General features: G+C 42.9%; 2 protein-coding genes across 20 annotated transcripts in view; one reads left to right on the forward strand and one right to left on the reverse strand.

Moving 5' to 3' along the window:
• Positions 1-27,042, forward strand: part of LOC145510122 (uncharacterized) — an 838,825-nt gene that overhangs the window by 792,236 nt on the left and 19,547 nt on the right. For all 3 annotated transcript variants that reach the window (XR_014056718.1, XR_014056721.1, XM_081500527.1), the window contains one exon: positions 24,245-24,415. The gene's annotated coding sequence lies outside the window, so the exon portion shown is untranslated. The remainder of the gene's footprint in view (positions 1-24,244; positions 24,416-27,042) is intronic.
• Positions 17,779-27,042, reverse strand: part of EBF1 (EBF transcription factor 1) — a 427,626-nt gene continuing 418,362 nt past the window's right edge. For all 17 annotated transcript variants that reach the window (XM_081500503.1, XM_081500502.1, XM_081500500.1 and 14 more), the window contains one exon: positions 17,779-19,979. In XM_081500503.1, coding sequence (XP_081356629.1) covers positions 19,948-19,979 — 32 coding nt within the window. In that variant the 3' untranslated portion in view covers positions 17,779-19,947. The remainder of the gene's footprint in view (positions 19,980-27,042) is intronic.

Consider the following 27,042-nt stretch of genomic DNA (forward strand, 5'->3'; position numbering starts at 1 on the left):
AAAACTGAGGATGAAACTAAGAAACTGTAATTTCTTACCAGAACATACACATGACTAATCTGAGGCCTTTGCTTTGCTTCTTTGCATCATATTCATTAGCACAGTTATTCCACTGAATAAACCTGAAGCTTTTCCTCTCCCATCTTCTGAGGTAGAAATTCAGCCATCCTTCTGGAGGAAAAGCCAGAGCTGAAGGACAAACCTGAGATCCTCTGGAGATGCCCAGACCAGGCAGCTCTTAACAATTAGTTCCTGGCTCACTTGATCACAGGTTAATTTCTCTTTCCAGAGGCTGAACTTCCCTGACCGTTGACAGAAACCTTGGGACCCGCTGCCTAGTTCTTTGGTGCCTTTCAGGCAAAGCTCAGATTGCCATATCTTCCAATTGGCCATGTAGGCTGTGTCGCTGTCAGAAACGACTCAGACGAAGATGGGAGTGTGATTAGCTCTAAATGAAGTTCTAAACCACTGGTACATGAAATGAAACTATTTTTTTTCTCTCTCTCTCTCTCTTCTTCCCCTTTCTTTAACCTGAGCTGCTGATGTAAGTGGCTCTAATTTACTTTCCCCAAGAAAACAAAGCAAAATAAAAGGCAGAATGGCAAAAAGATCTCTTCTCGAAGTGGAGCACTTCTGCTACTGATAAAAGGGAGTCATTTGCAGCTTTCATGGTGTCAGTATTAATTTCCAAGCAGTCAAAGCCACCACTAATTTATTTACAGAACAATCTCCTTGCCCAGGAGCTGGGCTGGTGAGGCAGCGCTTTCTAGCCTCCAGCTTTGTTTGTTGACAGGCTGATTTCCCACAAGGCCATTTCCACCTGTGTTTCTGTTGTTTTTAGTGCATGTCTTCCTTTCTTCTCCCCCGCTACCACCTCCCTGATGGCTGCTGAAGGCCCTTCTCATCTCAGGTCTCTCTCATCCACTTCTTCCCTCCAGCCCCAAGGCCTCCTGGCAGGGCTTTGCAGTCACTCTGCACTTACCCAGAGTCTCTGCTGGCAAAGTCCCAGGGGGCCCCTCGTTTCTTTCTTTCCTTTTTCCCTTTTTTTTTTTGTTTCAAGGACAAGATTCAAAAGAGCCTGCTACACACAGGTTGTAGGGTGCACCTTCAGATGTGCCTTCAAATAGGGGCTGAGCAATTTGAATATTTGTGCTCCTAGAAAATCAGCCTATAAAATTGTCCCCCAAAGCCCATTAAATTCTGCAAAATCTCTCCACTTTGAGGGCTTCATTATGGAGTCCAATTGGGGGCCCCAGCACCTTTCTGCCAAAGCACTCATCTCCAAAGATGCCTACAATTGAAATTATAGAGTGGCTGCTTTGGCCTCAGCTCATTGCATATCAAAGGGTGGGAAGGCGGAAGGGAGGCTTCCACAGAGCAGTCCAGATGCTTGCTGCCTGCCAGACCCAGACAGGATATAGATTGAGATGTTTAAAGTGCATTGCTCGTGTGTACACGTGTACCTCTCTGCCATTTTATAGCTCATCTGCAGGGCAGCATGAAAGACCTAAGGCATGTTTCAAAGTTAGTGATGGTGCCATATGGGCACAGAGTGGGAAATAGGTACTAGGTAGCCCAATTTACAGACTGTGCATTTGCTAAATCAATAAAGAATATTGAGACCAGAAGGGACATCATCACAGCTATATAACCTGCACCAAATATTGCCAACTTGGATCTGTGAGGCACTTAATAATTAAGAAATATCAGTGGAAAATGTGCCTTGCACTATTTTCTCAGCCTCTGCATAATGTGCATAACCCATTTTGTGCATCTTTTTTGCGATAGCTATTTTTTGGATTCAGATATATTTATTAGTTGCTTGTGTGTAAAGATGCTGTGTTTAAATAGCCATTTATTTGCAAAAGAAAGGAAACCAGAAGGAAAAGCACAAAGTTTTATCCTTTTTGAAACCGTACAATTAATCTGGAAAATTATAAAGAACCAGAGTCCTACCAAAGGGAATTTTGTTGTCTTCTGTGGTTGAACAGAAGAGTGTAAGAATAAGCAGAGTATAAGAACTGGCCTGTGGTTTCCATTCCCCCCAGTAATTATGCAATCTAAGCTAAAAAAAAAGTTTCACTTTGCTAACAGAATCTGCTTTACCTCCTGCCCTCCTCAAATTTCTGCATCTTCTTTTTTCAGATTATTTTCTCTCAAGTCTCTGAGGTTTGTTTGCTTATAAGGGATGTGGGATTCCTGGCATCTGAAGGTGCAGCCATTTCTCACTTCTCATTCCTAAGCTCTCTGTGACCAAAAACTCTTCTATTTTGAAAGCGGAAACAATGTCATTTCATTGCCTGCATGCGTAACTCCAAGATGTCTGAAACAATTTTGCACAAACTTTCTACCCACTCACCTTTTGGCTGAGACTAAACAGGGAAAGTTTGGGCCCCAAAGGACAATTTTTCCGAGAAGTTGGGAGCAGGTAGAGGCACAGCCGAGTGATGAAACTTATCTGACAATTGTCATCTGCCCTCTTTGCATCTCTGGTCTCCTTCCTCCCCATCTCCTGGGGATGCCTTCCTTTTCTCTCCTCTCAATAATTTTAGCAGTTCCTCACTCCCTTCCCCTTGCCTGCTGGTCCTCTGGGATGAAGCAAAGGCTTTAAACCTGTAAACAGTATGAAATTTCTCCAAAACCAACTTGAAACTCAGTTTAAATTGGATGGAGAGGTTTTACTGACGGAGGTGGCAGCCATGCACCCACACACGTCTGATAGAGCCTGTGCTGTCGGGGTGCTGTCTGATTACGTGGGCCAGTGAGCTCTGATGTCTGCAGCCTCGAGTTTCTTGTGTGTCTTGATAGAAAAACTGCTCCCCTGGCAAACTGTGAGAATGTGGGAGGATACTAGATTTTTCCTTCCCCACCCAGCAGATATTGTAGCTCAAAGTCTGTGTTGAGATGCTGAGTCTCCGACATGGTGGATGTTCAGAGGCCCCATGGAAATGGGCGGAGCAGATGCAGCTCAGTGTCCATATCCACAGAATGTGAGAAATAGAACATTTTCCTCCTTCTTAACTTTTCATTTTGCAGACTATTCTACTGATGAGGTAGAAGCCTAATCTCTGTCATATTGGGGTCTCCTCAGTGCCTCCTCCCCAAGGGTAAATTTAGATCCAGACAATCTGCATGGCCCCAGAACACAGGAAGGTCAGCTCGACGTGGTTCTCGGCATCTTTTCTGAGCTGCTGTGGCCTGTGTGGTCCTCACTTGTAATCCAGGCTGGTTGCTGCTGAGGCATCCCTTGTTTTCCTCAGTCTCATCCCTCAGCCCTGGCCACTCACTGGTCTGCTCTTGAGGTTGGGAGTGCTGTTTGGTGATCAGGTTTCTCACGGGGATATGGAGATCCCCACCAGACTGTGTAAACCTGTCTCTCTCTCTCTCTCGTTCCCCTCAGGCCATTCTCTGTCTAGGCATCTTGGAACGTGCCAAGGAAGCACAGATAGAGCCCTTCTCTGGGCCCCCCCCCGCATTTCTGCCTCAACATATTCCCTCCACTCCTCCCAAGTCCGGAGGATCTTTCTGGTCTTCAGGGGAAGCCCAATTCTTCTGGATCCCCCTTGCTTTACTCGTGGTGGTTTTCCCAGCCATTTTGTGAATGCCTGGAACCCTCTTTGTGAGGGCTTTTAAAACACAAAAGCCTGAAAGAAACATCTTTTTTCTCTGCTTTGCACTCAGTCACAGCCATTTGATAGGAACTTGTGACTTGGATGGTTGGGGGGAAAATAATACATGAAAGAGGAAATGTGGAAGAAAAGAAGAATGTGCAGCCACTAAACCAGTTGTCCCCCATTTTTAGTATTCGTTGCAGCCAATTAACCAGCTTACTTAACCCATCCTTTGCTTCAAAATTGTTTAAATAACTTTTCTATCATACAAAGAGCCAAAGACAGTAGTGCCCGTAGTTAATACTGGTGACAAGGATCGTCGTACTAAGCCGTTCCTTTTAACAGTCTTTCAGGTCATTTACAAGGCAGGTTATAGTCTTTGAATTAGCACTGTGATTAAGAACATGAGCTTTGGAATCAGACCCACTTCTGCACTTACCTAACAGCTCAGTGACCTTATGCAAATTAAAGAACTTCTCTAAGCTTCCAGGTCCTTGGGGGAACTGCATTAGTGTCACTAGGTGATGTAGAGGAACTGATGTATGCACAACACCCAGCACATAGTAAACATGAATCTTTCCGTGTGTTATTATTCATCTCCTATTTCTGTGCATTACCACTAGAACAGATTTCTTCTTATGAGCGTATATCTATAGCATAACTGCTCAGAAAATGAAGTGAAATGAAATGAAGGTGGTAATTTACAGCCAGAATTAAAAGGTGGCAGAGAGAGAAATTTGTATGATCATCTCACTGAATGAAAGAGTGATTGAAAGGAACAGTAGATCAATTTTCTAAGCTAAGTTTTCTTTAAGTTATACCCCATGTATTTCAAATTGGGAATGATAAGAATGTACATTGAGTAGGGGATGATGTTTGTAAAATTTTGTGGTTGAACTTTACATTTTCTCCTGAGCTGCCTAGAAGCCAAAGTAAAAGGGGAAACATATAGTGTACATTATTATAAGGGAGAGGCATATTAAAAATGTCATGCATGATGTAAGAGAAATGAAAATGTCTTCCTCATCTTGACTTTATTTTTATGCTCTCAGTCTGTGGACTGCTGCTGCTGCTGCTAAGTCGCTTCAGTCACGGCCAACTCTGTGTGACCCCATAGACAGAAGCCCACCAGGCTCCCCCGTCCCTGAGATTCTCCAGGCAAGAACACTGGAGTGGGTTGCCATTTCCTTCTCCAATGCATGAAAGGGAAAAGCGAAAGTGAAGTTGCTCAGTGGTGTCTGACTCTCAGCGACCCCATGGACTGCAGCCTACCAGGCTCCTCTGTCCATGGGATTTTCCAGGCAAGAGTACTGGAGTAGGGTGCCATTGCCTTCTCCGAGTCTGTGGACTGTAGAGATTAAAAGAAATTGGATAGGGAGAGGCATAGAAGATAGATTACAGAATTAAATTTCTCTCTCTAAAATGAATGCTAAGTGCTAAGTCATTCCAGTCGTGTCTGACTCTTTGCGACCCCACGGACTATAACCTGCCAGGCTCCTCTGTCCATGGGATTCTCCAGGCAAGGATACTGGAGTGGGTTGCCATTTCCCTCTCCACTAAAATGAATAGAGGCCGACTTAGAAAAAAATTCTCCTCAGATCTAGAGATTTCTTAAATTAAAAAAAAAAAAAAGAGGAGGAGGAGGAGGAAGAGAGCCAGACAGAGAGCCTCAGAAGTCCTCCCAAAAGCTTTGGAGGGGTCTGTCTTGCTTCATGAACTCCACAGGAGCCCTTTCCAGCATGTTTGCTTAGAGGCACAGCCTCTGGGAAACCCCTGCCTATCATTATGCGGTACCAGCAAATCCTGGGAAATTAAGTTTTAACTCTTGCTCCACTTAGGCAAGTGCTGGGCCTCGGTTTCTCTATGGAAAATAGTATTCATACTCTATCTTTTTCTGTTCCTAGGGTAGGTTCTTTTTTATCCCCCCTAAAATACTTCCTAACTCCTAAGTCATACCAGGCAGGTATTGTAGTACTCACTGAGGATGCAGTAGTGAGCATGACAAACAGGGCTTCTACCCTTGCGGTACCTGCATTCTAATGGGAGGGATGCACAAACAAGTAAACACACGAATAGAATCATGAGAGCTTGGGCTTGAGGGCTCAGCCATCTCACTTGAAAAAGGATTGAGATTTGAGAGATTCAGGGATAGTCCATTTGAGAAAGTGACATGTTAAACCAGACTTAAAGGACAAGGAGTTACCAGATATACAAAGAGAAAGAAAAAAACTCCTTGTAGACAGAGGAAAGAGCGAGTCCAAAGGTCATGTAGTGGGAAAAAGCACAGCATGTCCATAGAGTATAATGAGCATGGGGAGACCTGTACGAGGTATGTTCAGAGAGAGAAGCAGGGCTCCATCCTGTAAAGCTCAGTGGCTACGAGAAGAGGCAGGTGTTTCCTTCCAAGTGTGATGGGTGCTACTGAAAGGTTTTAAGATGGAGTATATTGCATGGTCTGATTTGTGACATAAGCAGACAACACTTGCTGCTAATGGGAAATAGAATAAGAAGAGATGCACAGAGATAATCAGGAAGGGCCATCATCCCTTGCCTGAATTGCGGCTAGCATTTCCTAGTGTCCAGACTCCTCCAGGACAGGTTTCCTCATAGATGGACCCAGTTCTGGAAAGGAGGAGCCTAGATTTGCCTGTTTGCTAATTAATTTCTCCTGATGCCTCCAGGGAATTCTGTCTATATTACTGAATGCATCATTAAATTGACTTCAAAAGTGAGGAATTACATGGGCTTTCTTAAAATGACATATTAATAATTTCTTGGATATTGTTTTGTGAAAACATCTCAATGAGAAGAGGACTTTTTTATTCAATGCTTCAGCTTTTAAAATTCACATGATGAATCTTTGCTGCCACTGCCCCAGAAAGTAGGGGTGCCCAAAAAGGGAATGAGAACAACAACTCTTGTACTAGAGTGGAGATGAGGGGTCTGGTGCCAGCTTCACCCTTGCTATATGACTTTAGGCTGCCCCTTCCTGAGTCCCTTCATCTTTCAAGGGCATTAGAAAAATAATCTCTAAAGCTATCCCTTCAGCTCAAAAGGGACTATGATTCTTTGGCCTTGGATCAGAGCAAAGGTTGAGGTTGATCATTAGCTACTGATATCTCTGAGTGTGAGACTAGTGTTAATAGAAGATAGCTTAGTGGTTCACTTACCTTTTTTGGGGTCCCTTTTCTTAAAACCCCATTTTTGGGTTTAACAGGTCCAGAATTCAATTAATTTTCAATCTCTTCCTTCCCACCCATAATCCACCTAATAAAGGTATTCAGGGGTGATTACGTAAGTGATGGTCTTTGCTTTGGCTGATGTGTGAGCTGGAGTTCTGAGCTCTCCAGTGCCACCCTTGCATGTGTTTCTGGGGCTCCACTTGCTGGTTTCTTTATTCTGCTGGAAAATGTGATCCAAGGCATCAGTTCTCTTGCTATTCCCACTGCCCACAAATCAAGCTCTTAGTAGCCCAATAAAATCATGAGACTTGGGATTAAAAAAAAAAAAAAGAAAAAAAAGTGATTGCATTGCTTGGATGCTAATGAGACACATATATCTGAAACAACTGATTAAAGACCTTGAAAAGAAGGTCTGGACACAACATGCGAGGTGGCTGATTTAGATAGGTGAGGAGCATTCCAGACACACGAATGTCAGGTACCTTTACTTCAAAGAGATGTACTTAAAATATCCTGTTTTTCCTCATGTATTTTCCTATGGAATATTAGGATACCAATGGAGTGAGAACAAGCAAAATGGCTGAGTGATTCTCCCATCAGGATCCTTCGTCTGCCAGGTTAGAGCCAACAAATGTACCAAGCTGGCAGACCAAGTGTCTCCAATGTGTTTCTAGAATGTGTTGTGCAGTTGATAATAAATAACTCCTAAGTTGTGTGATTACATAATGATAGCCACGTTCATTCACTTGTCTATCAAAGGAGCCATACTTGAGTTTGAGCTCCTTTCCCCTGGGCCCATGAAGTGTTAGCTTGGAGTCTTTAAAATTTCTAGCAATCCTGGGCTAAGTGCACTGGGGTGGAATGTAGTCCCTTTTGCTTAGTAATCCATTAGCTAATGGGTGGGAGCCCGTCAGCTTTCTATTTATTCCTTAAGCCATTAAGGTTCACCTGCTGTGCATGAAACTACACTTGACAAAAAAGAGTGATAGTTGAAATAAAATAAATATCAAGCCTTACAAGATCTGATGGGTATTGTTTAAAACATAATGGGCTTCATGGAAAGGTAAAGGTGAACCAGTTATTACGAGTTGACACATAGCATTGAGGGCAAGATGCAGCAAACAGAACTCTTCCTTGTGTTCCCGGCCAGAGGCACTCACTAGTGGAGGGGAGTTGTTTGAGAACTGTCTTCCAAGTGCCCCCCAATATTTGTCTGCAGTGTCTACCTAAGTCTCTTGGAAGCTGCTTGATAAATTTCTCAGTCAATCTTACTGCGACTTTCTTTAAACTCTTTAGATAAAAATCATACTCTTTCTGACCTGCACATGACTCCGCGTAGTCTGGGTCGCGCAATAGGACCATCTTTCACCTCTCTTTCCCTCCAACCACACTGATATTTGTCAGGTCCTCCGCAAGTGATATTCATTCTCTCTTTAATGTTCTTTCTTGCCTTATTCACCCTTCAGATGTCAGCTGGAACACCGTTTTTTCAGAGGAAGCTTTCCTTGGTGTTCCAAAGAAAGTTGGTTTCTAACTGGATGATCTCCTGCTTTCCTGTCCTTCTACATGGTGTACTGTATTTAATCACATACATATCTTACTAAGCACAGCACAGCACATATCTTATTGAGGTCTGCTTCTCTCACTAGAAGGAAAGCTCCTTGATGGCAAAAATCATGTCTGGCTTTCCAGCACCTAGCATAGTACCAGTTGAAGAAATAAGGTAATTCAATCCTGAGAGATCTTCATGGACAAAAAAATGCAGCTATGGACTGATGGCTATAGAGAAAGAAAGCTTGGCATTTCTTGGGTTTGATTCGTGATAGTTAAGGTTTATTCTATGGTGCCTAGTTTTGACTGCATCAAAATAATTTTCATAATTACCTCCAATAATTATCACTTAGCCCTACATAGACAACTTTTCTGAGTTCTCTGTATTCTTTCTCAATTGTGTTTGTAAACTGGACCATTTTTTTCTGAGCCCATCTCTTTCATGTAGCATCTTATCAAATGTAGCTACCTACAACCAGCTCAGGCTTTTAATATTTCATTCCCAAATCTCAGCCTACTCCCGGTCTGCCTGTCTAGATTATCTTGGGTATTACTTTTACCATATGTTTTATTAAATTCTTACTAAATATTTTCTCTGTTACATACCACTGGTCATGATTCTCCCAACCTCCAGTTGGTTCCTCACCACCCACCACTGAGTTTTAAAATAATTTGTTTTCAGTTTTTTCTTATAACTGTACCTATTTCTAGCCTTCTGTTTCAGTGTCGATCAGCTATTGCCACAATAATGTCACATAAGAAATCACTCCAAAGCACAAGTTTTTACAAACACAGCAAGTTTTAATTCTCACCCTTGCAGATTTGCAGGACAGTAGATCCAAGGAACAGCTGATATTGTCAGCATGTCTGGGTGAGCGGGCTGTAGGCCAAGGGTCAGTGCAGCTCAACTCCGAGATGTCAGTGGGCTCTGGTCTGTTCTGTGTATGGACACATCAGGATCCAAGTTTAAGTTTCAGCAGCTTTTTGGAGGAAGCTCTCTTCCTGGCATATCTGTGGTGTGTAAGAACCAAGTCAGAATTCATAGTCACATCTGTGGCCTCTGCCTATATCATGTGAGCTCATGTTCCAGGGACCGCATCAAGTCTTGTGTCCAAGCCCACCATCAGTAAGATGAGGAGGCAGACAGCATCCTGCCAGTTTCCCTCACAGGGCTCTTCTCAACATGATATTGTATGTTTGCTTATTAATTTGCTTTTTTGTGCTGAATTATTGCCCATGTCCAACTGCTCTTACATTCAGCAACTAGAATGAGGACTGGTCTATATGAGGCACTTACATATTTGACTAATTAAGCAAAGAAGGAATAAGTGACTTCAAGAGATTTCTTGTACTGAGTGCAAATAGGCCTCTAATAGTCCATTCCAGAACTGTGTTAATCATGTCTAAATTTCAGCTAATCTCATTTCACTCAAACCTGTTACATGTATCTTTTTAGAACTATGAAAGGGCTTAGCAGGATCATACATCATGAAATTATTTATGGATGCCAACATATAAGGAATATTTCTTTGCTCTTTTCCTTGTGTCCCCAAGTTACCCATGTCAACTTTTGTCTTGTCTCATCCTCAGCGTAGGTGCTAAACCCTTGCCGTGCAAATTTATTGCCTAGAGTTCCCTTCCTTTGGCATATGACAGTATTCAGAATGATTCTTCTTTTTGCTTGTCTGGAGCTCACTGGTACCTTCTCTGGTACCAAAGTATAATGACTGGGGGGTCCATTGTTTTGCCTGTGCTTCTGACAAGCATCAGACACAGATCATGCTCTGGTTTGGTGTGGGAACTATTGGGACAGTTTTTTCCATGGTAAAGAAAATCTTTTCTTGGGGGTGGCTCTTTGGATGCCAAGAACACTATGCCATTGGCTTTTAAGTAGTTGGAAGGACTTAGGAGACTTTTTTTTAATCAATTATATCCATCAAAATGTTGTATATATTATCAACCTAATGTCTAACAGTTTGAAATCAGTAAAACATATTATGGTATATCTGTGTATATCTGTCTATCACTTGTGCATCTATATCTACTACCTATCCATCCATCCATTCACACATGCATACATATAATGGAATCACAATTCCCTATATTGACAGACTGGCTAATATGTTCTAGGCACTGAATGATAACTCATGATGTGGCTTACTTAACATTATCTTTTTAGATACATTTTAAAATAATACTCTTATTGCAATTCTTTTTAATAGATGATACGCTGAGGATTAGAAAATTTTAGTGATTTCTTTTTTGAAGTTATTTTCAGTATATACTGATTATTGGATTAGTTCATCCCATAGACAGACTAACTGTTGTGCCCATATATCTTAAATAAGTGGACTTCAAGATCCAAAGGGGGCCCTCTGTCCTCAGACAAAGTTGGTGAGCAGTTCAGTTTCAGCTGAGAATGATGACACCGGTGTTCCATGGTCATTGCGAGAATTTAACAACATTTATCTGTAAGGTTAATAGACTATCACCTCATGTAAAAGTAGCCTCCAAGAAAGGAATGCCAAGTGCCATTATAGTACCATCTCCTTGATTTTCCTGGATGTGAGGGTGTGCCACAGTATTCTGTGCTTGTGGGGGGAAAAATGGGAGCTCAGTGTTTGCCTTTTCACTTGAGTACTCTGGGCTATGGTGGTTTCTAGGGCATGAAGTTTAGGGTAGGAATGTTTACCTTTGAATTATAAAGAGCAATATTGGGGATCCCTAACCTTTCATCTGGTTACAGCTGCTTTTAAAGGATTATAGAAAAGTTGACCACATCCCTAGAATCCCATGCAATAAATCCATGGTGCAGGCAGAAGTAAGGTAGGGAGAAGGAGAAGGTCTCCCCACAGTGGTCCTGGAATCATCAGAGTAATTGTTCTGCTTGAAGAGCTACCAGTGAGGCAAACACTGATCAGGACTGTTACATAGAAGGAAACCATATTGGAAAGCAGAGGAAAAGGGTATGACAGTGGAGGAGATGAGCTGAGAAGGAGGAGCAGGCTTCCACTCTGGGTGACCTGCAGCTTCCTTGTGGAATGCCGTCTCCCTCCCACCCCTACCAGCTCTGCAGCTGCTAAGTCGCTTCAGTCGTGTCCGACTCTGTGCGACCCCATGGACTGCAGCCCACCAGGCTCCTCCATCCATGGGATTTTCCAGGCAAGAGTACTGGAGTGGGGTGCCATTGCCTTCTCCGACTACCAGCTCTACCCTACTGAAATGAAATGAAATGTCACTCAGCCGTTTCCGACTCTGCGATCCCATGGCCTGTAGCCTGCCAGGCTCCTCTGTCCATGAGATTCTCCAGGTAGTACTGAAGTTTGTTGCCATTCCCTTCTCCAGAAAATCTTCCTTACCCAGGGATCGAATCTGGGTCTCCCACATTGTAGGCAGATTCTTTACCATCTGAGCCACCAGGGAAGCCCTGCTGACTGCTTCTCAAATAGGAGCGGACCCATGAATCTTGCTCTGTGTGCTCACGGCTTCCTATTCTTGCCCCTCACAGTATAATATGTTCAAACATTATTAACAAGGAAGTGTTTATGGACTTTCCTGTCCCCTAGTTGCCAAAGGGAATCACGTTTGGCCAGTCCAATGTCTTTCCTTTCCCCAGCTCTGCTGAAGAGGAAAGATTATCTTGCTGGAAAAAAGACAATGCAGTGAGAGAAAATAATGCACTGGGGTGGGGGGTGGGGTAAAAAGAAAAATCACATCAACTCAGAATAGACCGGAGAAGGCAATGGCAACCCACTCCAGTACTCTTGCCTGGAAAATCCCATGGACGGAGGAGCCTGGTAGGCTGCAGTCCATGGGGTCACTAAGAGTCGGACACGACTGAAGCGACTTAGCAGCAGCAGCAGCAGAATAGACTGTTGTCAGATGGATTTAGTGAGGTAGTGTCTGAGTAAAGAGAGTAGGAAAAAGGATGGTAGAGGAAAGAGAATTTTAGCAGGTATTGCTGTGGACTTTACAGTTAGGTTCTTATAATGGCCTTTAAGGCATTTGAATAAGGGATCAAATTTTTTTAAACTAAATGTGGGTGTTGACATGTGTGCAGAGACAGAGCCACAGACTTGTTCAGATATAGTAGGGTTTGTTGTTGCTTAGTCACTGAGTCATGTCCAACTCTTTTGCAACCCCATGGACTGTAGCCCACCAGGTTCCTCTGTTCATGGAATTTTCCAGGCAAGAATACTGGAGTGAGTTGCCATTGCCTTCTCCAGGGGATCTTTTAGACCCAAGGATCAAACCTGTGTCTCCTGCATCTCCTGCATTGGTAGGTGGATTCTTTACCACTGAGCTGCCAGGGAAGCTCTTATATTAGGATTGAAGCAGCATTTATCACAATGTGAAATGATTCTTGTGTGGTTCTTTGCTTCATATCTGTGTCCTCCTTAGGCAGTAATGAGGGGGGAAGGAAATGGGTCTATTTAAGACACAGTTAAACCCCAGCCCTTAGCAAAGTGCTTGACACAGGGAAAGTCCTTGGTAAAAATATACTGAATAGACAAATGTGTGAGAGAAGGCATGGCTGATGGTTCTAATTCATTTTTTCCTGCTCTCCCTCATTTTATGGCCATGACTCTCCTGGTGGAGTCCCACCCAAATCTATGTTATTGAATGAATCAACTTCAATGGAACTCCCTCCTTTTTGTTGACATTTTGTTGACTCTTTGTGGAGTACTGGATTCTCCTTATAACATAATTCCCTGTGCAACGTATTTCCTGCAAAGAGTCAGCTCTCAGGCCTGTGGTTCACTCCAGGGCTCAGAACGTTCCTTCTTAATATAGAATGTGGAAATTATACAATCAGTGGGAAAAAAATATGCCAAGTAGATAAAAATCAGTCCCACTGTAGCATAACTCTCCAGAGAGAAGAGATTAAACTGCTTGATAGTTAAGTTAAAAAAAAAAAAAAAGCAAAATATTTCCAGTTCCGGGAACTGAATTTCATTCCTAATGTAAATATAGAAACCTCTGGAGAAGAGGATCATACTTGGAAGAGGGAAGGAAAGCAAGGGGAACAGTAGGAAAGGATTTCACTACCAAGCTCCATAGCTTAATAGTAGGAAACAGCCCAAATAGAGAAATCAACCACTTCTTTAATAGTGGTTATCTCAATCAGAAAACTGAGTTTTATCTTGACTTATTCTTCTCCCCCAATCCCAACATTGCCCCAATCACCAAATGCTAGTGGTTTTATCCACTAGATATTTTTAATTGGAGTATACTTGACATTTAACATTGTGTAAGTTTAAGGTGTACAACATGTTAATTGCAATGTGATTACCACCTTAGCACTAACACACACCTCCATTGCATCACATAATTATTTCATTTTGTGGTGAGAACATTTAAGACAGTCTCTTAGTAACTTTGAAGTTTGTAATACACTATTTTTGACCATAATCAAATGCTAAATATGTCTAATCCTATCTATCTTCCCCTTTCCCATTCTTCTAGTCCAAGCTATGTGTTTTTTGCCTCACCCATGGCATTGCCTCCTAATTGTTCTCTTTCCCCTCTGTCTCTCTCCAATTTGTTCTCTAGGTGGTTATCAGGATACTTGTAAAATACATGTTTGATCCCTTGGTTTGCAAAGTTTAAGACTCCTCACTGTGCATCATTACAGCAAATATCTACTGTAAGACAGATAATAAGAGAATAGAAATGAAGAAGGAAAGACAGACACCTCTTAGAGAGGACTTGCTATAAAATGGAGCAGAAGGCTGATGGACAGACTGAGAGCAAAGTGAGGTCTAATCATATTTTCTTTTTCTCTAAGATGAGATAATATGTGTAGGCTGATTAGATAGTAATATTGAAGAAGAAATTGACATGTTGGAGGGACAGCATAATCATTCCAGGAGCAACATTTTTGAGAATATGACTTGGAGCCTGTGAGGGCAGGCATGGACATGAGCATTGTGTGCTGGAAAAGGTTTACTTCTCTGGACATCTTTTAAAAATGACCTTTTTGATGAGGGTGTTTTGGCAAGGCAAAAGGAAATTTACTAAAAACAACAACAACAACTTATCTGTATATTTAACATTGAACATGGCTGCTGTAGGATATGGAGAGTTTTTCACCATTATATATTCCATTTCCCCACATTCCTATTCCTTTTGATGAATTTAATGTTGTTTTCTTCATATAGCCAGCTCCAGAGGCATCAAGCATGGCCCTCCATGACCTGCTTTCCCTTATTTGCCTGGAGAGTCTGTTTACACCATGCAGGCAGGCCATTCCATGCAGCCTTCCTAACCTCGTGTTAGGACATGTGAATAGGATCCTCAAATCAAGCTGGGTAAACATCTCCTTTAGTAACTTGTCTTTTGGCCACAAGTCCCAAACTGACATTCTTAGAGGCCCATGGACTTTCTTTTTTCCCCAATGCAGTGTTTTGAAAGCACTATTTTTGGATTAGATGGCAGCATTTAAAAAATGAGAATTTCACACAAAAATAATTCAATAATATTCAAATAAATCAACAATGGCATTCTTGAAAAATGAAAGATGGGCATCACTGGGGCTACATTCCCATGTGAGGACAACTGCCTGGAGCAAGCGAGGGTTCCTTGTCTGTTTTTACCCCAGCTCACCCACTTCATGGTTTACCATCATGGTCTCCGTGGTCAGATACAGCGCACAGGCCCTACAGGCTGGAGCTGTGACAGGTTTGCCTACTGCATCCTAGCAAACCAGTGCAGTGCCAAACGGGTAGTAGGTCCTCAGTCTCTGTTCTGAATTGAGCTTCCCAGGCTCCTCAGTGCCATCTGGCACATCTGCAGACTCTACAGACACAGTCCTTCTGTTCTTGAATGGGCCGTGCCTGCATGTGCCTGCTCAGTTGTGTCCAACTCTCTGTGACCCCATGGACTGTAGCCCATCAGCCTCCTCTGTCCATGGGATTTCCCAGGCATGAACTGGAGTCGGTTGCCATTTCCTTCTCCTGAATGGGCCCTATCTATGCCCAAAGCCCAGATCCTTATATCTGCTCTCATTCCCTCTGCTTATGATGCCACTCCACCTGCTTACTTCATCCTTCACATCTCAGCTTAGGTGTCCCTGTCTCTGGAAACCTTCCCCAACCCTTCAGGTTAAAACAGACCCACTGTCATACACTTTCAGAGCATTCTAGACTTTTCACTGCCCTTATCAGTTAGTTAGTTAGACTTGTATGGTTGCTTAATGTCCTCTTGCCTCACTCGACTATAAAGATCCATGAGGGCAGATCAGTGTTGCTGTTCTAGTTCTAGAATCCACCAGGCCTCATCTGGCGCCAGATGAAACTCTCAAGGTCTATGTGAATAAATGAATGCTTCCAGGAAATAGGCCTTAAGGAAAGCAGAAGCCAGAATGTAGAGGTGCGGCTGTCTGTCTGATTCTATGGAGCGTTATGAGTGTCTTGTCCTCAACACTCTAAACTACTCTGAGTATAGATTCCTCTTGTCTGAGATTGAGTGGCCTAAGGACAGGGGCCTCTTGTTCCCTTTTTTATCTTCTGTACCTGATACAGAATTCCAAAAATGTATATTGAATGACCAAACTAATCAGCATAGATTTCTTTTTAAGATGAGGATGGTGGCTTCTCTGCTTATTAACTTATTCATTGCACTCTTTCATCACCTCAGATTGGGCTCTATTCCAGAGCAAAAGTGTAGCAGCAGTGCCCACCACAAATGATCCTGATGGTGGTTGCAGGATGACCTAGCAGCTCAGGTCATCAAGTTTCTGTTGGTGCATGGCCTATTTGCTGAGTTTTTGAGGCATTTTATAAGCATCATTAAGCTTATCATGTCCAATAATTGTAAAAGTAGGGAAAGCATTGAATGTGCAATTGGAGAGACTTATGATGATGATGGAAATTAAAGTGAAACAGTTTTACAGGAGTAGGTGCCTACTGGGTGTTTGTGGAATGTTTGACCCCAGGTAAATTTGTTTTTTTCCAACAGGAAAAATGTCTTATCAACATGGGATTTAAAACTATAGATCATGGAAAGTTCTGTGTTCACACACGCCTCCTCCTCAGTGAGCCAGGGCACATAATTGACCAGAAAGCTCACTGGGATTAATTAGCAGTGGTATGTTAAGAGCTTGGTTCAGGCTTGGAGCATGGAGGATGACTTTCCAGAGAGGCCAGATCCTAGATTCATAATTCAGTCACTTCAGGGGGATCTCCTTGCTTGCCTAGTGTAATCGTTGGGGCTCTTGGCTCAGACCAGGATGGGCAGTGTGTGTCCAGCTGCTGCCAGCAGAGGGCAGCAGTACGCTGTGTGTGTTCAATTTGCATTCCAGATTAGCAAATCCCCATGGACTGACAAAGAGGGAAAGTGGGTGTCCCAGGACTACTCTTGCTGATTTTCTCTAGGTGATAACACTGGCCCCACGCCATTGCACACACAGACCTTTTTACATTATGTTGGACTTGGGCTCATCCAAAATAGAGAAATGAATACACAACTAGGAGCTGCCATCACAGACAAGAAGTAACTTTAATTAAATATTGTGAAAGTTGAAAAGTTTTTACAGCTTGAATGTTTGCAAAAAAAAAAAAAATTATAATAATCTCTACAGTAGTTAGGTTCTCTAACGATTGAACTGTACAGTGTGTGTCTATTCCAAAAGTCTGATAGGAAGGTGAAAGGTTAGATTTAGAGATGACTTCGTTAAGCTGCATCCTAGTACAATGTGAGGCCAGGGTGTGTTATGCAATCCAGTCATCCAGAAGCTGTATTTTTCCCCCCAAACTGAAATCTTAGTTGAGTTCTCTATTTTGTTTTCTTCTTAAAGCCATATTCTGTATTTAGGGGAACATCTTTTACTTGTAAAAGTTCCATGTAGAAGAGAGAGGGTCAGAGGGCCAGAATGTCTTTTCATCTAATCAAATGTAAATAGAGGCAACAAAACACAAATTATACACATTTTAAAGGCTCTTTGGACTTTCAAGAAAAGTTCTAACCACTACAATGGCTGACAATGGGTGGTGTCTGTCGCCAGGGTCTGAGCCGGACACCTCACTGGCTGACCCAGGGTCCTTCACAAACAGTTAAGGGGCTCACCAGACAAAATATGGCTTTAAATTGTACACATCTTCAGGCCAGCGCTTACCACACGAATTCAGACAACCTTTCTGAGTACCGAGAAGCAATGTGTCCACTTTGCTTACATTTTCCAGTTTTATTATTATTATTTATCATTATTATTTCTCACCAAGAAAAATCAGCTTTCTTCCCCTCCCTTCCCTCCCGCAACACCCCTCCCCTACCCGCCCCAACCCATAAAAATCGCACTCTGACAGTCTAGTGAAAACCATTGCAAAATCCATATGGGGGCATGCACAGTTGCAGCATTGTTGTAAATTTTCTTGCTCTACTAGAAAAAGTTACATTATCTTAAGGTAACAAAACAGTTCTTTTGTGCTTTTCGATTTCTTTTTTTTTCTTTTTTTTTTTTTCTTTTTCTTTTTTCTTAGAATGTTAGTGATGACTGACAGTTCTGGTGCACAGTTACAATGTACAAGTGAAATGAATATGATTTGCATTGTTAAGGCATCCAATCTGCTGGTTTATATTTATGTGAAAGACAGAGGAAATATACAAGCAGACTTAGGAAAGAAAGTATGTTCATTGATTTCTATGAAGTTTCTCCCTGGAATTTAATGCACAAAATGCGTCACTCCAAAGGGAGAGGTTCCATGCATATTAATAGAGTAAAACAGCATTAGGGTTTTCTTCTGTAAGCTTCCAAAGCAAAGGATACATTTTTGTTTAATCTACGGAACTAAATGCTACAAGAATAATATGCTACTATTTTTTTTGCCATAAATTGGAAAAAACTTCTTAACTTACAAATAATACAAAAATAGACAATGGCTTTTGGGTGAAAATTAAAAAAAATGAAGCATGGTTTAAAACAATACTAAAAATAACTATAAATGAAATGTTTAAAAATCACATTGAAACAGCTAACTATAGGTGACCAAACAAATACGCACTTTTCACATAGCAAACATACACAATAAAATAAACTGGGAGTCAGAGGAAGAGGAGGAAGGGGAAAGCAATGTACAAATTCCAAAGATAAATACATTATTTATATGGATATCTTACAAAATCCCCTTTAAAACAAAAAGCCTTTTAATTAATTTTGCAAGTATGTGCAAGCTAAAGGTAGTGAGCTTTTTTTTTCCTTTGCAAAATATGCAGTAAAATCTTTTTTATGATATTGAAAAACTGTCTTAAGACATTAAAATGTATAAATAGAACAACAACTTTGGCAAAAAATCACAAAAAATCTACAGTATTTATAACTACATACAAAAACACAACAGCAAAGAAAAAAGTATCAGGCAAATGCATCCTCGGAGCTTTGCTGCATCTTCGCCATTAACTTCTGTTGTAAGAACACTTCCCAGATAATGAGAGCAAAAATTCCCATCAAACAGAAAACTGTGTCTTGAGGTCTCAACCTTCTCCTTTCTCCCAGTTTCCTTTTATTCTTGATTCCAAAGCACTTAACCCGTTGTCTCAGTCTACTATGTTACAAATAGTAAGGGTCGACCGATAGAGGCGCTATCTCAAATGGGAAATCTGAAAGACCTGCTGTGTTGGAGGATTGGGATGAAGTCAGCCTTTAGGATGAGTCAACTTGAACCTTGTAAATGGCGGCGTGTTACTGGGATTTTGGCTTGATGACTAAGTGGAGGGAATGATTTGGAATTCTGTGCCTGACCCTGTTCCATGCAGTCTCAAAGGAGATTATCACACAGTGTGTGTGCCTCCAAGCTCTCGAGAGGCCATTGGCTTCAGAAGAAGTTGATGTAAGCAAAAGAGAGAGTGCTATCAGGTTTAAATATGCAGTTTTAACATCTGTCTAGAGGCACTGGATTTTTGAGTAGAAGGGGAAAATGTGATCACTTACATCACTGGTTAACTTTCCAGGCTGCATTTATTTACACAGTTACTTAAGACAACAATACGAAAGGGAAAAATAAGCTTGCACTGCTAAGGGGTGGCATGTTAGATACTGGAAATGCACTGTCCGAGTAACTACCACTTGATATGCTTTAAGGCGCAGAAGCCGACCCTTAGTTTCCTAAAAAATCTAACTGGCATTCCTATTCTGTCCCATACAAGCTTTTTTTTTTTTTGCTTTTTTTTTTTTTTTAACTTTTTTGTAAATATCACCACTTCATTCTCCTTTTACACAGCTTTAAAAACATCATAAATTAAAACATGGAGCCTTATTTATAGTGTCCCTTGTATACAGCTTTATGGTTTATAAAAGACAAGTAATTGCAGAGTTAAGCTTAAAAAAAAAAAAGAAAGAAAAAGTGGATTTGCTTTTATCAACACAGAATAAATATATCCCCCCAAGGACGCGGGAGGTACAACTGTAACCAACACCCTGCATTAGCAGATCCCTTCCAATTTCAGTATTTGCAAGGTCGGCGATATTGTTTGTTTAAAAATCTGCAGTTATTGTGATTCCTCTTAAAAAGGCCTGAGTTAAAAGTTCCACTCTGGGACTTGTGTCAGATAACTCTCTGTAGCAGAATCCAACCTCTTCATTAATAAAATTCTTCAAGGCAATTCTTTCACATGGGAGGAACAATCATGCCAGATATTGCTGTAGAAAGAGAAGACAAGAGTCAGTGGCTTTTGTGTGAAAACTTCTACTGAAAGAGAAAAAAGATGAGTGAAAAAAAACACCCACACACCACTATGTTCATGGAATATTAGCCACAAATGAGCTTTCTCATCTTCCCTGGAAGGAATTTTTACTTACAAAATATACATGTACTTTATTAAGAATGTAGTGTTATCAGTGAGTGTATGTGTCTTTAACAGACGATCCTAAACGCCCCTCCAAATCTGATTTCAATTTTAAGACATAACTGGCAAGTCCGAGTTTGAATACTGCTGGAAAAATTAGAGCCCCATCACTTGCAAAAGAGTGGGAATTTTCTATTTGTCACTCTTTTTTCCCCTTGCTTTCACTTCCAAAATATAAAATGAAAAACTGGTCCACCGTAACAGCCAGCAATTGCTACAAAAAAACCGTGGCTCTGCCTGTGTCCTGTATTAGCATGAGAGCTGAGCACGGAGGACCAGAGTGGCGATTTGAGTACCTCCACTTCAGTCCTCAGGCCTGGGGTGAGAAGCAGCCAGCTCCCGGAGATGTCATTCCCAGGGGGATGGGGAGAGAGGGTGTCCCCTATACCTCTGCTGCAGTCAAGGTTTCTGCAATGGTCTCACCATGTCTCTAGAAAACTTTACCCTAGGAAAGCTGAAGGAGATCCTAGGCAAAGGGAAAGCTGTATGGTAGAATTAAAAATCTTGCAAAGCATTGTTAGGACGCCTCACACAGTTGTATTAAAAGAGCATGGAATCCCACAGGCCCACATTCCACCTCTTTTCCATTTGCTGAGTAAGTCCCCCAGAGGTACTTGCTTGCTTGCTTGCATGCATGCTCAGTCGTGTCTGACTCTTTGTGACTGGAGCCCACCAGGTTCCACTGTCCATGGGATTTTCCTGGCAAGAATACTGGAGTGGGTTGCCAATTCTTTCTCCACCCAGTTATTTACTTGTCTCCGTGAACCTCTCTGCCTCGTCGGCTAGGAATGGGGTGTATTTGCTAGTGCCGTGATACTTACAGAGTTGTGGGAGATTTAAATGTAACGACCAATATGAAGTGCTTAGTCCTGATAAGCTCCTAGTGAAGACCTCATAGAGTTGGGCTCCTATTAACTTCTGCTGCTAACTTAGCTGTGTGACCTAGTGCAAACTGCTGAACTGTTCTGGGCTGTGTTTCCTTATATCAACTAGGTACTGTCCAACATGGAACACTTCACTTGATGAGTATAAGGAATAAAGGGACAAGTGCAGAGTTCAGAAGGGCAACTTTGAAATATGTGGAGATGAGAGCAGTGCTTACATTAGAAGCAAGAGGCAGCCATCTTTGGCTCTCAGTGATGGCTTAGCATCCTGTCAGGCGGAGAAAGGAAGTCATTGCTTTCTTTTTGTTGGCAATTCTAAATTTAAATTAATGTCCTTGTCAGTGGTGACTGCATCTAGGAAGTGACCCTCTAAATTTCCCAGCTCTCACGTCTGCAAGAATGGGCTTTTTTAAAGCGAGCCCCAAAGCCTTCAGTAGACACGTGAAGGCCAGGTGAGGCTCTGAGCGCTGTGGGCCCCACAAGCCTCTGCTTCCCCTCCCCCACCCCCTGACATTTTCGATTCAATTTTTAAAAAAACATTTTGCCAAACACTTTTTCCGTTAATTTTTAAACACATCTGTATTCACAAGGAAATTTAATCCACATGTTTCTGATTCATTTACACGTAAATCATCCAAATGTTGTTTTGCAAGAGCCATTCTGCAGTCCAAAAGCTCCTAGAGTCTTTTTTGTAAGTCCTCATAAGCCATTTTTCTTAGAAACAGGAAGTGTCTCTTGCCAAATGCAGGCCAATTTAAACTCCCAACGATTTGGGATCCATTGGAAATTCAGCGTGCCCCTAAGATGCAAGTGAGCCCTAGATTTCAACTGACACAGGAAGCTGGGTATTTCAATCCAAGCCTTGAGAATTCAAGATGCTGTAGCTCCAAAGGCAAGGAGGATGGACTGGGAAAGAGGGTCTTTGCAGAGTGAGAGCTCAGCATGGTGCTGCCTCCCTAAGGATCTTTTCTTCCAGGCTGAAGGTAGGTCCAGGCACCTTTGGCAGACCTTCCCAAGGGAGTGCTAAGGCCTCTGGCAAAACAAGTGTCTCCTTATGCCTTCTGCCAAAATCTAGCCTGTGTGCTTAGCAGTCTCCTAGAGCAGAGCCTGATCACCAGGCAGTTTCCATATGATACAAACAAAGCAAAAGGGAAAATGGACAAAATTCCTGCTCATTTGGGTTGGTGGACCCAGTCAAAATTTATCAATGGGGCCCTAAAAACATCAGGATTTTTTTTAAATTCTAGATGACCAGAATTAAAAAAAACACAAAAAAACCCACTCAGTGTTCTGATACCTGAATAATGTGTTAAATCAATAAGATGAAACTTCTATTACGGCCACATTAAAAGCTATAAAGCAAAGCTAACTAACTAACATGCTGCCAGTCCAGAGCTAACAGTGTTTCTTAATCTGGGACACGGGGGTTAAAAACTCCAGCACGTCAAGAGCCCAGGCTGGCATCCTCAGTGAGCCAGGTTCCCACTGTGGGGACTGAGGTGGCTCGGCCAGAGTCAGGCCTTCTGTCGCGTGAGTGGCACTCACTGCTGCCACGTGAGAATGCCTCCACAGAGCCACCACGTGTTCCGAACTACTTCCAGAGAAGGTGGAGAGGGGGATTCTCTAAAACGTAAAATAGCCCCGTTTAGATGTGTTAGCAAAAATTTAAAATCAAAGTCAAATAAACAAGCATACAGTCTGGGGGTGTCTAGGGGTGGCTGTGGTCTGTCCCCACTTTCCTCCTCCTCCATTGGCCCTCAGACTCCTCTGAGGGGGGTCTAATGGAAGCCAGGGAACCTCTGTCCAAGAAGAAGGCTCGGAGATGCTTACACCCAGAATTTTGCATGTAACATCAGGGGGTTACTGCTCCCTAAATCTCTTCCATCACTTCCTAAACTCCAGACGCAGAACCCTTATTGATGAGTAAATTTTGGGCAAGGAGTCCCATTTGTGGCCTCTGGGTTTAAGCACTCTAAAGAGGCCTTTTAATAAAGAAACCTCATTGCATGACTGCGGGGAAGCTCCCGGGATGTTAGAAGCTGTTTTTCTTGTGTCTGTGCCGTAATCCTCAAGATTACTTATGTGGGTGAGATGGATGGGTGTTAGAGGCTTAGAATGTTCCAGAAATGCTGCTGGCACACAAACTTGCCCAAGTGGGGCCCATGAAGATTTCCATGAGGACATGACACCCCCCCCCACTCTCAGCGAGTAACGTGTGCCAGGGCATCACAAGACCAAAGTGGCCCTGCCATCCCCCTGGCAGCTGGGTGATCACATTCCCTGACAGAAACTCAGAAAACTACTGGCTTCAGAGGCAATGCATTTTTTGATTGGATAAGAACAAAGACAAAATGGAAAGTTTTGCTGAGCTAGGAGGAATTTGGAGTGAGAGGGTGGAATGTGATCGTCCTCAAACCACCACATGTGTAAGGATGCGGAGCTAATTGGGAATAGGACGGGGACGAGCTTGCACAAACTCAACATGTGTGTCAAGCAGAAGACAATTCCAGGAGATGTGCTCCCAGACTGTGGAGAGCTGGGTGGGGCTGGCTAGCCTGTGCTCCAGCGAGGTGGGGAAAGGGGAGAAAAGCACTATGTGGGTACGATTTCTGTGAAATGACTCTGGCCTTTTGTTTTTAATTCTTCACTGCGGAGACTGTCCGGAACATAGGGTTTAAAATCCCCACCTTTGGGGCAGGTCCAATGATATGGTGACAGCATTCTGGGGGCTGCCTATCTCTTAATGAAATCCTTTGGGGCCCGAATTAGATAGAATCCATGCTTCAGGGGCCCAGCTTTAGGAGAAGGGAAAGCATGTCTCTAGGACTATAACTGAACATATGAGGTAACTCAAGTCTTGGCCTCTGATAACAGACACACTTGAGGAGTCTGAGATCAGGACTGACCAATGACATCTTGATAAGAATGGAAGGAGATTTCTCTGTGTTGTTATCTCTAAATCCAAAATATGTCTAAATTTTACAGTTTTTCATAGGACATTCACTGGTCTTAATGGGCCAATAAGTGCAGAGAACTAAGAGGGAGACTCTCTGTTTAGCTGCAGGGTGTCTTAGAGCCTTTAGTTAAACTTGCACGCATTGTGACTCCAAGAGAGTAAGCGCCATTTTCAAGGTTTGTTTTACCATAACCATTTCTTTCTTTTTTTTTAAAACAGAACATCTTATGAGACTCCAGAAATACTGAGATAGATAAGAGTTTGTCCTACAGATGTCTCAGACAAATGGTGGACTGTCAAAGGTTTTACCTACCTGGGAGAGAAAACCAACTGGAGTCATAGGAGAAACTGAAAATTCTAAAACATAAGAATGGCGCTCCGGACTCTCAGGTAAGGCCTTCCTTGTTACCCTTTCTCCCTGCCTCTTGGTACCTGTGCTCTAGGAGGGTACGTGGCTTAGTGGCTACCACACAGGACTCTGGCTCAGGTAACCTTAATCCTTCTGCTTAAAATGCCTCCCCCCTCACCTCATCTCCCTGGGCCTGAATCATACTTGCCCCTCATCCAAGGTCCAGTTCAAAGTCAACCTTCTCCACGAGGCTGGTCTGAATTCTCCCTAATCTTTCCCTCGTTTGAACTTCCACAGCTGGTTGCTCAGTGGCTTGAATATGACCATTTAGTTTAACATAGGGGCTTATATTGGGGCTTTCGTGGTGGCTCAGACGGTAAAGTATCCACCTGCAATGCAGAAGTTGTAGGAGACACAAGTTCAGTCCCTGGGTTGGTAAGACCCCCTGGAGGAGGGCATGGCAACCCACTCCACTGTTCTTGCCAGGAGAACCCATGGACAGAGGAGCCTGGTGGGCTACAGTCCATGGGGTTGTAGAGAATCAAGACACGACAGAGCAACTAACACTTTCACACTGACATAATAGTCAGTTGGGCTGGGACTTAACCCCAGGCTCCCCTGATGTGCTAGTCCTATAACTCTGGACAAGCCTTCTCAGCTCTGTCTCAGTTTCTGCATCTGTATAATGGGGACAATAAACAGCCTCTATCTAAGGCTGGTTGGGAGGAACACATGAGACAGTGAAGACGACAGGCTGGGAAGAAGCCCTCCCACATTAATGGCTCTGACCATTGTCATCACCATCATGTGAGACCACAATGTGTATCTGTTGGGGAATAAATGTGTGCTGTCACCAGAGGAGGCTGAGAAAGGGCTGCTAAGGAAATGGATCTCTAAGGAGTTGGTTAAAAAAAAACAACAAAAGAATGATGGACAATTAGCAGAGTGGTAGTTAGAGGTAAATAGACCTTTAAAACACTTAAACAGCCTAACTGTGTCACCTCTAATCTTGCTTATATGGTCAATTTGCTTAACCAACTCTTCCTTTGTCACTTGCCCTGTCTTAATGATCACAATTCTGAACAAGGTGGGTCCAAATGAAACAGCTGTTACTGTAACAGACAAGGAGGAGGAGAATACCACACTTCAGAGATTATCATCCTCAATTCTCTAGCCTACCTATGTCTTTTTTAAATTTTTAATAGAAGTGAAATTTAGAAAGCTGAAGATGAAGTAATTCTTAGGTTTCGGGTCTAGTAGCCCACTGTCAGAATATTACTTTTCCCAGAAGCCAAGGCCCCCAGCAAGAGACCCCTGAAAACAGTGGTGCCCGGTGCCCACATCTGCAGGGAAAGCATGCAGAGGACAGACGTGCAGCCCCAGGTGGGTGGGCCCTGCCTGGTGAGTGGACGGTGGGAGCAGAGTGGGCGGGGAGGAGGAGAGCTTCCTGCAAGTTGGTGTCAGTTACTGTGACTTTAATTTCTCTCCTCATACCTCCTCTGCTGCCATCACCCCGAAACTAAGGACCTTTGGTGCATAACAGAATTGGTAACACAAAAACCACCAGGACCCACGCTCAACTAGAAGGGAAGAGCAGTATCATCCACAACAGCAAGCCGAGCACAAGTGTGCCCGGAGTTACATGCCCCAGAGCCTCCCGCTGTGCACTAGGCAGGGGTGGAGAGGCTGCAGGTCAGAAGCGGGAGGCAGGCTCTGTACTTTTGGGATCTGTGCAGACTGGGTTAGAAACGCTCTAGGGGTGACAAATGCACACACTTTCTATGTGGCCCTGTCTTGATGCCATCTCATCATTATTTAAGTATACACACACACATATACACACCTTATACCACCAGAAGTTCCCTTAATCCAGGAGGTTCTAAAATTCGGGCTGAGTTCCTCCTTTCAGACCCTTCCTGTTCCCTCCTTGATCCACACGGCATGAAAAGACCTTTGGCCTCACCGAAGGGCTTCCCACTTCAGTCAGTGACCCTTCAAGAGCCATGGGCCTTTTCTTCTCACATGCCACCTGCTCCATGGCTGATTACAAACCCCATTACACCTCCTTCCTGACGTCAAATCTATGTTTAACAAGGGATATGATTGGCAGCTCAGGAATGGTAGATTTCTGCTTTCCATACATTTTTATCCTTATTTAAACCCATTATAAGTTATGTTCACTTAGGCATTACATGCTCAGTTTGCCAGCTGGAGGTGTAGTCAGGGTGACAGAGCATTATTTTTAGCTGAAAAAGATACTTGCATAAGTGGGTGGCTCCCCTTTTGAGGGGTGGGCATTTCCTATCACAAACAATATTGCCTGAAATGTTATTCCAGAGCCTGAGTATCTTCCTCTTCCCTCTAAGAAGATGGCTTTACTGGGGGATGTTTCAGGGAAGGGCATGGGCACTCACCTTGCCTGTGCTGGACAGACTGGCCAGCAGGTCTCTGAGCAGTGCTCGGCAGAGCCCTTCTGGAGTCAGAAAGGCACAGGCAGGAGGAGCTCAGGTTCAGGAGTCACACAGAGGGGGTTCAGTTTTGGCTCCATCATTACTAGATACGGGACCCTGAGCAAACTGGGCCTTCGTTTCCCATCTATATAACAGGAATAGTACTGCCCTTATGGAGTCTTCGAGAGAATGGATGTAAGTTTACATCAGTACAAAGT

The sequence above is a fragment of the Giraffa tippelskirchi genome, chromosome 6 (genome assembly GCF_054371585.1).
Source record: "Giraffa tippelskirchi isolate mGirTip1 chromosome 6, T2T-mGirTip1v1.2.pri, whole genome shotgun sequence".
Taxonomy (NCBI): Eukaryota; Metazoa; Chordata; class Mammalia; order Artiodactyla; family Giraffidae; genus Giraffa; species Giraffa tippelskirchi.